Here is a 13,544-nt window from a genome sequence, read left to right as displayed (position 1 = left end):
AACTTAGACGCTTACGTGCTAGATACCAGGCTAAGCTCTGTGCATGTTACCTTGGTGGCTCGGCTGGTCTGTAGCAGCGCCTTAGAAATGCCTGAGAGAGTCCCACAGCTCTTCGATTGAGACATTTGGGGCAGGCCTGTTGAGTTTGCATTTCTCTCAGGTAGGAGTACGAGTTTGCTGCTCCAGGGACCACATTTTGAGAACTTTACTTCATTCAGTGCTCCGAAGGTAGTTACTACTTTCTGTAAGGAATGTGTTCTTCCATTTTCAGTGTGGGCCTAGGGGTTGGAAAGATGTCTCAGCTGCTGCTCTTGCAAAGGACCCAGGTCTGGCTCCCAGAACCCACATGGTGGTTCATAGCCATCCCTAACTCCAGTTTCAGATCCATTTCCCATTTGGACTTCTGTAAGCATCATACATACTCCTGGTGCATGCACACATGTAGACGAAACATAAAAAAGTGAGTAAATCTAATGAAAATTAAAAAAATAATTTTAAAAGGGGGTTGGGGATTTAGCTCAGTGGTAGAGCGCTTGCCTAGGAAGCGCAAGGCCCTGGGTTCGGTCCCCAGCTCCGAAAAAAAAGAACGAAAAAAAAAATAATTTTAAAAAAGGAAAAGGGCACTTTCCTTCATTTTGTAGATGGCAGCCTGGGTCTCTTCATACTTAGGTGACTTATTTAAGGTCTTGCAGAGATCAGGGGGTGGGTTGGTCACTTCTGTCATTGTTGCGACAAAATACCTGACAAAAGTGACTTAAGGGAGGAAGGGTTCTTGGCTCACAGTCTGAGGGTGCACAGTCCATCAGGGTAGGCACTGGAGTGTGAGGCAGCTGGGGAAAGAGGGAGGGAGGAAGGGAGGGAGGGAGGGAGAGGGAGGAAGGGACGGAAGGATAGTGGTGGTCAGCTCACTTTCTCTTTTTTTAATCCAGTCCAGGATGATCCTGGCCCTGGAGTGGTTGCCTACTTTTAGGGTGTGTCCTCCCACCTCCATTAACCCAGCCTAGACACTTACAGACATGCCTAAATGTTAACCTCCTAGGTGATTGCTGGATGCTGTTGGGTCGACAATCAGTATTGACCATCACATGGGAAGATGCTAGGTAGAAGTGGGCCTTTCTCAAGTGTTTTCTTACTCTCTCAGGCTGGGAAGAGTCGTCCATGTTCTCCCAGTCTCTCTGTCCTTCTGTCATGAGCCCCAGAGCCTTGCACAGCCACTGGAGGATTCGGCTGACTAGTCCATGCAGAGGTAGCCGTGAGAGCTGAACAGTCTTGGGACCACGTGGCCTCACCCTCCCACCTGGGCTTGCTGCCCATGACTCTGCAGCCCATAAAAGCTGGGTATGCAGCAAGACTGTATGCTGGGCTCCTCTCCTGATTTCTTCCAGGCAACCTCCCTAGGAGCTTGGTGGCCATGGCAAAGTGGATTCTGCTCATTGTGGCTCTCCTGGTCTTGGGTCATGTGCCATCAGGTAATCACTCGTGTGTGTGTGTGTGTGTGTGTGTGTGTGTGTGTGTGTGTGTGAGAGAGAGAGAGAGAGAGAGAGAGAGAGAGCAAGCAACCGAGAGAGAGAGACAGACAGACAGACTGACTGACTGACAATGATTTCCTTAAGGGATTATTAACCTCTGAGAGCTTCCATTTCTCCCCACTTGTACAACAGGGATTGCAACAATACCATGTGCAATCATACAGTGTTGTTAAGAAAAGTGTTAAGGGGGTTGGGGATTTAGCTCAGTGGTAAGAGCGCTTGCCTAGGAAGCGCAAGGCCCTGGGTTCGGTCCCCAGCTCCGAAAAAACAAAAACAAAAACAAAAAAAAAAAAAAAGAAAAGAAAAGAAAAGAAAAGTGTGTGCCTGATGGGTGGATTTACTTGGACAGTAAATTATTCTCTTAACTATCGGTCTAACCTGTAACATATGGGCTCGCCTAGAACGAGATCTGTAACCTCCATTATCATCCATGCTCTCATTCATGACTTGTGGGCTAACAAACGACCAGAGAGCTGACCTACGTAATCTGTAGTCCAACTTGTGACCAGTGGTCTAACCTGTGACCCACAGGCCTCTCTGTGATCTGTGGTCTTCTTCCACACAGGGAGCACTGAATTCAAACGGTGCTGGAATGGCCAGGGGGCCTGCCGGACTTACTGCACAAGGCAAGAGAAATTCATCCACCTGTGTCCGGATGCTTCTCTGTGCTGCCTGTCCTATTCTCTCAAGGCTTCACCCCACTCAAGGGCTGGAGGTGTGTAGCTTGTTCTAGAGTTGCTGCCACCGCTCTCCAATAAAGTTCATGCTCTCTCTGTGTTCTGCTTGCATGATCGAGTTCATTTCCTGATAGGGAAGGAGGATGAAGTCAAAGATGTGGGAGTGATGGTTGGAGGAACAGGTGCTGGGGGGAGTGAGATTAATGATCACTCTGAATGTTCCGGGCTTGACTAACTCCAGAAAGATGATCCATCCTCCTGAAATCTTCCTCGGGATCCTCATCCACAAAGCAGGGATTGGATGGGTAGAACTTTGCAGAAAGAACGTCAAAAGCAAGGTAGAGCTCGTGATAAATTAATAAATGTTAATGATAACACGGTCAACAACACGCATCTGCCACCCAGGACACGATGGTTAGCTTGGCTTGAAAGGCAAGGTAACTTGGCTGCGAGGGGAAAGGTTACACTGGCAATGCTATTACTGATACATCTTGGCGCCATGTTATTGATAAGAGCTTTTTTTTTTTCTTCATCTCCTACCTGGTATTCACGAGTCTGCCTAGGTAAATGGGGCCCTAAGAACTTGATTAGACAGTTTTCTTACGAGTAGGAAGACACACAGAGGAAGGCCTGTCTCTTCCGGGATGAGGGCCAATGATGCAGGAAGGTGGGGGAAACGACCCCAGCAGAATGAGACAGGCACATAGGGAGGCACGGGGTTCAATTCCTGTCTGCCTTTTAGACTGTGTTAGGTGGAAAAACAGGAAGCTCACCTTTCAGGGAACCCTCCTCGTTATAAAGGAAATCTGGAGGGGTGGGGATGTGGTTTTGTTTTGGAGTGCTTGTCTAGTGTACGTGCAGATTTATGTACAAGCAACAGGAAACACACACACACACACACACACACACACACGAAGATTTCAGGCCCCATGTCCTGTTCAGAGAAGGCATGGGGGAATGACTGGTAGGGAGTATGTTGGTAATTCAAACCATAATAGTCACAGCTCTTAACGACACAGCACCGGGATGTAATAGTATGGGCAATGCGACGCATTCTCTGGAAACTTCTTGGCTGGCTTCTGCTTGCATCCGCTGTGCCACCTTACTGTCTCACGGTCACTTTCAGTTTAAGAGGCTTGGAAAAGAAGAATTCTGCCTTTCAGCTCCTGAGGACACCTGAGCTTGTGAGAAAGGGGGTTAGGGAGCTCCCCTGTCTGCCTTCTTCTCTCTGGGGTTGAGTCCACAGACAGAAAGGAACGTAAAGGGCAGAGACTCTAGTTCATTTTTCCTGAGATTTCAGAGACAGGAGCTGTTCTGGGTGGTGGTGGCCCAATGGTGTGTGTGTGGGGGCGTGAATTCCATGAGTGGATTGATAGTGATCAGATAGGTGAAGTTTGTGTCAGTGAAGAAACTGGTGTGACAGAGGGGCAGTGTTGGAGGACACCTGGCCTGAGAGTGTGAAACCTTTAGTTTCTGGCTCTTTAGGATTTGCAGATACAAACCAAGGCAGCTGGAGAGGAAGACAGACAGACCCACGGAGCTCAGGGACAATACTCCATTGCCGAATAACTTCTGTCTCAAAGTGAGCTGTGTGGAGGTTGGTGTCCTGGCTTCCCGCCCTGTTTCTGTGTGGTCTACATGGGGGAACTGAAGGTTAGCAAGTTGTTAAAGGCACACCAGGGTGGGCGGAAGGGCTACACAGGAACACTGACAACTAACTCCAGCAGGTCAGCTGAGCCACAGGAGTGACGACGAGGTGGCATTAGCTTGGGACAGCCATGAAGAGGGAGAAGGAGATCAAGCCATCCACACCTTAGTGGACTCCAACCAGCCAGTCTTTCCCATCGCCTGCCATATATAGGTAAGCAGTAGGAAGAGAGGAGGACTCTAGAAAACTGAGCTCTCATTCCGACTAAACTTTCTGGTATAGGAAACCCCAAAGTGACACTGTGGTGAGTCGAGATGTCAACTTACCATGATGTAGATTCAACTTGGAAGAGACTCTCAACGACAAATTATCTAGAGCTATCTAGACTGGCTGTAGGCATGTCTGTGCAGGATTACCTTGCCTATTAATTGAGCTAAGAGACATTATTTTATGGCCTGGACCCTGAACTCTTTAAGTTTGGAGAAAACTAGGAGGAGACGTGCACATAAGCAGACAGTGTGGATGTATCGGTCTCTGCCCTTGACTGCAGATCTGATGGGAGCAGCTGCTTGAGTCCCTGCCCCGCTCAGCAATGGGCTGTAACCTAGAGCTGTAAGCCAGACAAACCCTTCCTTCCCCAAGCTGCTTCCCTACGTGGGAGTATTTGTCACAGCGACAGAAACGACACTAGAAACAGATGCTTACTCATGGGCTAGGCTGGACCAAACTAAATTTAGTCTGGTGCCCTGAGTGCATTGCCCCAGTGTTTCAGAAAGAATAGAGTAGCCAATGCTCCAAGCGCAGCCTCAGATGTCACACTCGTGGCTTTGGGACTTTGCTGTGAAGTTGGTGATGACTTCTAAGAGTGGGGGTAGGAGAGACTCAAGTTCTCACCCCAGCTATGCCATGGGAATCAGGCTGTGGGACCCAGAGCCAGTCACTTTTTGAGCCTGATTGTCAGGTTTCTTTGTTGTCAGGTGGAAATCACCACAGCCTATAATGGGGTAGCTGGTGGAGGATGGGGGGGGTCAGAGAGGGTGGCTCAGCACCTTTGAACGGGCCCAGTAATACAAGTCACTGTGATCTGTCGTTGTTTCTGAGCAAGAGGCATGCTCTGGCTACCTTCTCAAAATAGTTTTATCGCTGGAAAACCTCCGGAATAGTACGAAGAGTTTCCATGGTTTCCTCAGACACTGACTGTGTTGAATAGTTTTATGTCAGCTTGACACAAGCTAGAGTCTTCTGAGAGGAGGGAGCCTCAATTGAGAAAATGCCTCCGTAAGTTCAGAGTGTAGGCAAACTTGTAGGCATTTTCTTAACAAGTGCTGGATCGGGGAGGGCCCAGCCTGTTGTGGGTGGTGTCAGGCTTGGGCTGGTGGTCCTGGATTCTATAAGAAAGCAGGCTGAGCAAGCCTTGAGGAGTAAATCAGCAAGCATCACTCCTCCATGGCCTCTGCATCAGCTCCTGCCTCCAGGTTCCTTCCCCGACTTCCTTCAGTGATGAACCACAATGTGGATGTTTAAGCCAAAGAATCCCTCTCCTCTACAACTTGTTCGTGTATCATTTCAGCAATAAAAAAATCCCAAGACAAGTTGTTACCAGAAGTCAGGTTTTGCTGTGATAGTCCTGACATGTTGTGAGGAGGATTGTGGAAGGACTTTGGAACTTTGGGCTAGAAAAGTCATGGAGTATTGAGACCTCAGTGGGATGGCCTGTAAGATCTTGGATAATAAGAATCTTGAGGGGCTGGAGAGATGGCTCAGCGGTTAAGAGCACTGACTGCTCTTCCAGAGGTCCTGAGTTCAAATCCCAGCAGCCACATGGTGGCTCACAACCACCCTCAACCATGTAATCTGATGCCTTCTTCAGACACACCAGTGTACAGTGTACTCATATATAAAATGGATAAATAAGTCTTTTAAAAAAAGAGGGCATGACTGGAAATTCATATTAAAAAAGAATCTTGCGAGCAGTGCATAGGAAGGAAATGGCTGTGAAGTTTCAGAGGGAAGCAGATGGCTCTGTTCCGCTGGGGCTGAAAAAATTGGCTATGATCAACAAGAAACCAAAATCACTAAAGTAAATCTTTTACTTCCCCGGGACAATGGATGCTGTTCAGCTGGGGCTGAACAGTCAGCAGGGATTGAGCTGTGCGTAAGCATCACTGAGGTGAACTCTTCTGGGAAGCGTTTCCTGAGGGTTAGTGCAAGCTGTGGTCCAGAGGTTGCCCATGTCGTACCTCCCGCTGGCAGCTGAACTTGTAGTGTAAGAGTCGCCTGGGTGGCATTGGCTTCAAAGGCATGAGGGGGTCATGGGTTGCAGCTGAGGCTTGGCACTGTGTGAAGGACTGGAGTCCCTGAAGAGAGCCCAGGAGAAGCTATTGGTGAAGGTGCAGCCCAGCTGAGGCAAGAGACCCCAGCATTTTGGAGATGCCGGTACTAGGGTAACCAGCCACTAAGAACAGCAGCCATGGTGGTATGGAGCTAGCTGGGAATGTGAAGGACAAGCTGTGTGCGCTTTCAACGGTGGGGCCAGAGAAGTGACCAGAGCTCAGGAGATTGTGAGCGGATTCCACATTATTTACACACTTGAAATTTGGCTTTGTTCGGATTGTGACTGTACCTGGTTCTGCTCCTTTTGCTGTCAAGTTTGTAAGTAACTTACAAAATTGTCTTACGGGCTGGAGAGATGGCTTGGTGGTTAGGAGCTCTTCCAGAGGTCCTGAGTTCAAATCCCAGCAACCACATGGTGGCTCACAACCATCTGTAATGAGATCTGATGCCTTCTTCTGCTATGTTTGAAGACAGGACAGTGTACTCATATACATGAAATAAATAAATAAATGAATAAATAAATAAATCTTTAAGACATTAGACTTACACTGGCAACTATTTTCGTAAAGAATTTATGAATTGTGTAAAAATCTCTTTTGACATCTTATAAAAATTTATTTTAGCCAATTTTGAAGTGTGTTGACATAGTTTATTTCTTATTGTGTGTGAGTATATTATGGGAGGAGAACAAGAGAGTTAATTTCTTTCCTTTTGAAGTGAGAAAGTATTTACTTCATTTTTAAAATTATATTACAGCCCACAGTTGAGAGACTTTGGTTTTTTTTCTTTTAAAGGAGATTGGGGGCTGGAGGATGACTCAGTGACTGCACTTCCAGAGGTCCTGAGTTCAATCCCTAGCAACCACATGGTGGCTCACAACCATCTGTAGTGTGATCTGGCGCCCTCTTCTGGCCCGCAGGTGCAATGCAGATAGAGCACTCACATAAAATAAAAATACATCAATCAACAAACATGTTTTTGAAAAGAGACCGACTCTTTAAAGTGTTTGTGTTTGTAAAACTGAGTCTTGTAAGTTTGAAGATGGCTTAAATGGTGATGTCAAATATATATATTTTTTTTTTGGTTCTTTTTTTCGGAGCTGGGGACCGAACCCAGGGCCTTGCGCTTCCTAGGTAAGCGCTCTACCACTGAGCTAAATCCCCAGCCCCGGTGATGTCAAATATTAATGTGAAGTCTTGAGGAAGAGCAAGAATAGAAAGACTGGGGTTTAACGGTGATTTGTGGGTCTAGCTGACCAAGAGTCAGTCAGGTAGGTTAGTTTTATGTCAACTTGAAATAAGTAAGTCCTCTCAGAGGAGGAAGTCTCAGTGAAGACAGTGAATCCATTTTTCATCCTTACCGCCTTAGCGTGCAACTCCAAACTCCGTGAGCAGTTTGCAGGTAAATTTTAGGTGTGCTGGCTTGGGGTTTTGTTTTTTAATTTCACTCCTTTGTTTTCCTAAGACAAAGGTGCTTGTTTATGTAACCACACAGAATGTAAACCCAGTTGTTAACAATGAAAAAAAACTCATTGTTTAATCCTCAGAGCTTACCTAGATAAACACCATCTCTCAGTTGTAACATTTGTTTGATCTCCTCGACCCCAGACTAGAGCTTCAGCGCTAGCCATGCCTCACAGCCGCTAGAATGTTTTGCCTACCACACACCAAGCCCTGGCTTTGATCCCCAGCACCACACCAGTTGAACATGACACGGGCGAGGTGGAGGTAGGAGGCTAAGATTAGCTACACAGACAGTTCAAAGACAGCCTAGGGTACTCGAGGAAAAGAGAGTTCATCATGATTGAGTCACTGACATCTGTCACTCATCCAGCCTGCTGTGTATGGAGTGTCCTTCTGTTTGAGTTGCTGCTGTCTACTTATGACTAGATTAGACAGCGTACCTATTTTTGGCCCGAATGTTCCAGAAGTGATGCTGTATCTCTCTTCTTGGGTCATATCAAAGAAAGCCACAACAGACAGATTGGATGGATTTCTAAACCCTTTCCTATGTTTAATTTTATACTTACTTTAAAATATATATATTTGTGTTTGGTGTGTGAGTACGCCTATGTGGTTGTGTACACACGAGTGTGTGAGTGTCCTTAGAGGTGAGAGGCATTGGATTCTCCGGAGCTGGGATTACAAGCAGTTGTGAGCTCTCGGTTGTGGGTGCTGGGAACTGAACCCTGGTCTTCTCTCCTCGAGAGCAGTGTATGCTCCCAACTGCTGTGCCGTCTCTCCAGCTCCCTCTAGTGCTTTGAAAACAATGTTTTCCCTAATTGTAAAAAAGTAGAACGTGTTTGCTGAGAAAAGTTTCAAAATGGAGATGCACAAATGAGAGAATGAAGACCAGACTATGTTTATTATACAGAAGAACAAGTAAAAATGTGTAAAATGTAGTTTAAAAGTAAAATGAAGTCAAGCAGTGGCTTTATGCCTTTGTCATTCCAGAATATATTCTCTCTCTCTCTCTCTCTCTCTCTCTCTCTCTCTCTCTCTCTCCATATATATAAATTCTAGACAGGATCTTTCTGTGTAGCCATGTCTAAATGAAATCCAGTCTGGCCTTGAACTCACAGAGGTCCACCTGCCTCTGCTTCCTGCCTGCTGGAATTCAATGTGTGTGCCATCAGGCCCAGCAAAACTTTTTCAATGAAAGATGTTTAGACTTAAAATACCTCCCACAGAAGCTATAAAATCTTTCATTCTTTATAATTCCAGTAGCATGGTGAAGACCCTTTGAGAACCTTGCAGCATGCATTTGTAATTCCAGCACTTGGGAGGGTCGAGGCCAGCCTGGGCAGCTCTGTTTGAGACAACTTTTCTTCAAAACGTCGGTCAGTTGCCCATCAAGGAGTCTTACAGGCAGATACTGTCCTCTAGTGGTTTCCTGGGGGAATCTACCAGGTACATTTTTGATGGTTGATTCTCTACTGGTAAGTAAGGGACTGGGGCTAGGGACCTTAGTGGCTTGAAATATGTAGTGCTGTCTAGGAGAATGAAATATTGGCTTATCCCCCAGACTTGTAGATGAGAAATCCAGATGCAAGTATTTCTTGTCAACTGAATTTTCCTGGAACAAAAATACTGCACAAATCGTGGCACCATCCTACGCTGTGCACATGAGTGTGTAGACATCCAAAGAGGCCAAGATAATGTCATTGGATTCCCTGAACTGGAGTTTGTGAGTTGTCATGTCGGTGCTGGGACCCCAGATTAAGTCCTTTGCAAGAGCAGCAAATGCTCTTGATCACTGAGCCATCTCTGCAGCCACTGGGAGACTCTATCACTACTGCTCATGGCTTTAAAAAAGTTTATTTTTTTTATTTGATGTCTATGAATGTTTTCTCCATATCTGTACCTGGCTCCTGCAGAGGTTAGAAGAAGGTGTCAGACCCCTGGGGCTGGAGTCACAGACAGAGGCGAGCCACCCTGTGGGTGCTGGGAACTGAAGCCTGGTCCTCTGTAAGAACAGCCAGTGCTCTTAACCACTGAGCCACCTCTCCAGCTCCTGCTGCTGCTGCTGCTTCCTCTTCTTTTTCCTTCTCTTCTTCCTTTTCCTCTTTTCCTTTCTTGTAGTCCTGGGGATCAGATCCAGGGCTCTGTACATGTTGGGCAAGTATTCACCACTAAGTCACTGCCTACCCCTCATTGCTGCTTATAGGTCAGTTTAGATTGATCTATTTTTACAGATAATATTTGCCTGACTATCAAACTCAGGTCATCAAACGTAGCATCATGTGCCCTGAGCCATCTCCCTGCCCCCTCAAGCAGTTTCTTAATGACCCTCTAGACTTTATTAGTACCTGCTATAATGTCTCCATTTGAATCTCCAGTTGTATTTTTATAACTTAAAAATTACTTATTATCCTTGTGTGTTCAAGATGCCCACGACATGCTTGTGAAGGTCACAGGACAATGTCGTGGAGTTGTTTCTCTCCTCTGACCTTCATGTGGGTTCTAGGTATTGAACTCGAGTCACCATGCTTCTGTGGCAGGCTCGTCCAGCCACAGAGCCATCTGGATGACCTTCTCATCAGAGCCCTCTGGCTTTCTTTCTTGGTTAATTTGGCCAACAATTTGTCAGCCTTGTTTATCTTTTCTTTTTAAATGTGTGCTCACATTTTTGTATGTAAATCTCTCGGGGTGTGTGTGTGTGTGTGTGTGTGTGTGTGTGTGTGTGAAGGTCAGAGGTTGGCTTTCTGTGTGGATCCTCACCATTTACTTCGCCTGAGACAGGACCGTTGTTATATTTCCACTGCATACACTGGACAAGGTGGCCCACGTGCTTCTGGGGATCTCCCGTGATGTCTGCCTCCCATCTCTCTATAGAGGCTGTTGCTATGCATCCAACATTTACATGGGTTCTGGGGATCTGAACCCTGTTCTCCCATTTGTGAAGCCAGTGAGCCATTTCCCCTCAGCCCTCCTGTTTATCTTTCCAAAGAACTAGCTCTGTCTAAATAATTCTTTGCCTTGTTCTTTTAGCTTCTTTCTGACCTTTCCCCATTGTGATAGTTTGAAAAGGAATGGCTTCCACAGACTCATGTGTTTGAATGCTTGATCCATAGGGAGTGGAATTACCAGGAGGTGTCACCTTCTTGGAGGAAGCATGTCACTAGCGTGCAGACTTTGAGGACTCAGAAGCTCAAGCCAGTTCTCTGTCTGCTGCCTGCTAATTCAGATATAGAACTCTCAACTACCTCTCCAGCCCCATGTTTGCCTGCATACCACCATGTTTTCCACCAAGATGATGATGGACTAAACCTCTGAAACTCTAAGGCAGCCCCATTAAGTGTTTTTTTTTTTTTATAAGAGTTGCCATGGTCCTGGTGTCTCTTCACAGAAATAAAACCCTAACCAATTTCGAGTTTGACCTGTTCTTGTGTTTCTAAGACCTCATGGCACATCGTTCGGTTATTTATCTGAAACTACTCTGACTTTTAAATGTAGGCTCTCAAAATGATGGAGATCTCTCTTAGCCGCCTTACAAAGTTTTTGCCATGTTACTTTTTCATTTGATTCTAGGATGAAAACATTTTATTCCTTGATTTCTTTAATCACCAAGTGATCGTTGAAGAGGGCATTGTTCAACCCCCATTCACAGGACGATTTCTGTTGCTATTGACTGTAGAGTTCCCAGGAAGCCCCCGTGAGGAAAGTCCAGAGTGAATGTGTATTGTTGCCATGGGAACCACCAGGACAAGGACCAAAAGACTCACGGAAAGTTGGCAAAGCTTTTCCCCATATTGGCAAAGCCTTCTCCCTCTGGTCCTAGTAGGAGTGTTTACAACTGATCCGTGTGTGCTAAAACCTGCAACTGCAGCCTCCTTCTGCTGCGTGTTTACCTCCTGAGACTGCTGGCCTACAGAGCCCTCCTGTGAGACTAGTAAGCTCTTCCTTCTGTGCTGGACACACTGAAACCACCATTGGTAGTTGTCGCTCCACTAGAGCACACGGCTTATCTAACCGCAGCTTTCCCGTATGTGTGTCTGTCTGTCCTTTCTTCTTTCCCTCACCAGTCCAGTCAGACTTCCAGGACCAAGGTGCACAGGACGTGGGAATTGATTGTTACTTTTATTTCCATTTTCTCTGTGTGTGTGTGTGTGTGTGTGTGTACGTGTGCGTGTATGTGTGTGTGCATGTGTGTCTATGTGTGTGTATGTGTGTGTGCATATGTGTGTGCATATGTGTGTATGTGTGTGTTTGTGGGTGTGGGTGTGTGTATATGTGTGTGTATGTGTATGTGCGTGTGTGTATGTACAGGTACATGAATGTATGTGTATATGTGGAGGTCAAAGGTCATCCTTTTTCAGCTGTCATTTCTCACGAGCTGCCTGAGGTTTGAGACAGGGTCTGAAGCTCGTGTTTCGCTATGATTCTTCCACTCCATTTCACTGTGTCTGATACTTTGCAGGTCACTCAACTTCTAGATGAGCCAGCAGATTGACACCTTTCTTTCAGCTGTTATCTTTCAAAATATGGTTCCCTTCCCCACTTGTCTCTTCTTCCGGGACTGTGTTTAAATGTACAATTGCTTGCTCAGGCTCCCTTTCACTCCCTGTTTCTCCGTGCCTAGTTTGTTTATTTTTATCCATCTGCCTTTGGGTTCACCGATTCTTTTTCCTGTGGCACATCCAGTGTGCTTTGAAGCACATCCATGGCAGTCTTCATTTCAGACACTGTCACTCTGGTTTAGAATGTCTCAGTTATCTTTAGGGGCTCCATTTGATTAGGATGTACCAATACATGGCGATCCACAGTGACTCATACCCCCATTCCTGTCCTGTGGTCCTTTCCCACAACGATCCTGGGTCATCTGCCTTGCTGCGGCCAATAGGACTTTAGCAGATGTAACAGAAGTCTAAAAATGCTGTGTATCAGGGCACAGCTCTTGGGTCTACCCAGCCTCTATGGAGGAAGCAAAGGAAGGAGATGTGGTCACGTGGGAGACTCACATGGCAATAACAGAAGGACGACTCACTCAATGCCCGTAACTATCAATCAAATAGCACACAGGGGCTATTTTATTGTATTTTAGATAGGATGCTTGAACATAGCAATAGAAAAGTGGCCCCTTTAAAAGGCATTATATTGTTATTATTATTAGGAGAAGGTCTTATTCAGTAGCCCATGCTAGTTTTAGTCCAGCCTCAAACTCTTGGTGATTCCCTGTCTTCTTCAGCCTCCCAAGGGCTGGGATTACAGGCATGAGCTGCTAGTCTCAACTGTTTGGTCTTTGAAATGGGTTCTTCTGTACGCTCAGCTGGCCTTACATCGACAATACAGCAGAAGCTGGTGTTGAACTCCTAACCCTCCTGCTAATGCTCCCCAGCTGCTAAGATTACAGGCATGCACGCTGTGCCTCCATCCCTTCACCCATTTTATCAGTATTTTATTCTCACTTCCTAAACGTATTTGCAACAGTTCCTTTGAAGGTGGCTGCTGATTCTAGGAAGTGTGCCTGAGATTGACTTGTTTATGGATTATCGACCATTGCTTCCTTCCTTTGACTGTCTTCCATATGTATGCACACACACACAACTTATAATTGTTTTTATGTGGTGTTTGGGATGGAACCTAGGGCCTTATGCATGCTAGGCAAGCCCTCTGCCAATGAGCTGTATGGCTACATCTTATAAGTTTTAAGTTATGCGTGTGTCATAAATGGCACCTGTGCTGGATAATTTTGTGTCAGCTCAACCCAAGTTAGAGTCATCTGGGAGGAAGAAACTTCAACTGAGAAAACTCCTCCATAAGACTGAGTTGTGGGCAAACCTGTAGGGCATTTTCTTAATTTGTGATTGATGAGGGAGAGTCCAGTCCATTGCGGGTGAGGTCATCCCTGGGCTGG

General features: G+C 46.1%; 1 protein-coding gene across 1 annotated transcript; it reads left to right on the top strand.

Moving 5' to 3' along the window:
- The first annotated feature begins 1,355 nt into the window (after nt 1-1,355).
- On the top strand, nt 1,356-2,295 carry Defb25 (defensin beta 25). The gene is made up of 2 exons (NM_001037516.2): nt 1,356-1,469; nt 2,095-2,295. Exons 1-2 carry the CDS (start codon nt 1,412-1,414, stop codon nt 2,250-2,252), a joined length of 216 nt encoding a protein of 71 aa, NP_001032605.1. The 5' UTR covers nt 1,356-1,411; the 3' UTR covers nt 2,253-2,295.
- Nucleotides 2,296-13,544: the final 11,249 nt, after the last annotated feature.

This window comes from Rattus norvegicus, chromosome 3 (genome assembly GCF_036323735.1).
Source record: "Rattus norvegicus strain BN/NHsdMcwi chromosome 3, GRCr8, whole genome shotgun sequence".
In the NCBI taxonomy this organism is placed as follows: Eukaryota; Metazoa; Chordata; class Mammalia; order Rodentia; family Muridae; genus Rattus; species Rattus norvegicus.
The sequence above is the reverse complement of the archived record's forward strand: the minus strand, read 5'-3'. Positions and strand labels throughout refer to the sequence as shown.

Bases quoted from the DNA above. Each gene is read 5' to 3' on its own strand.
- Defb25 (NM_001037516.2), top strand. From the start codon at position 1,412: ATGGCAAAGTGGATTCTGCTCATTGTGGCTCTCCTGGTCTTGGGTCAT. The intron at 1,470-2,094 runs GTAATCACTCGT...TCTTCCACACAG, and splicing joins CTTGGGTCATGTGCCATCAG to GGAGCACTGAATTCAAACGG.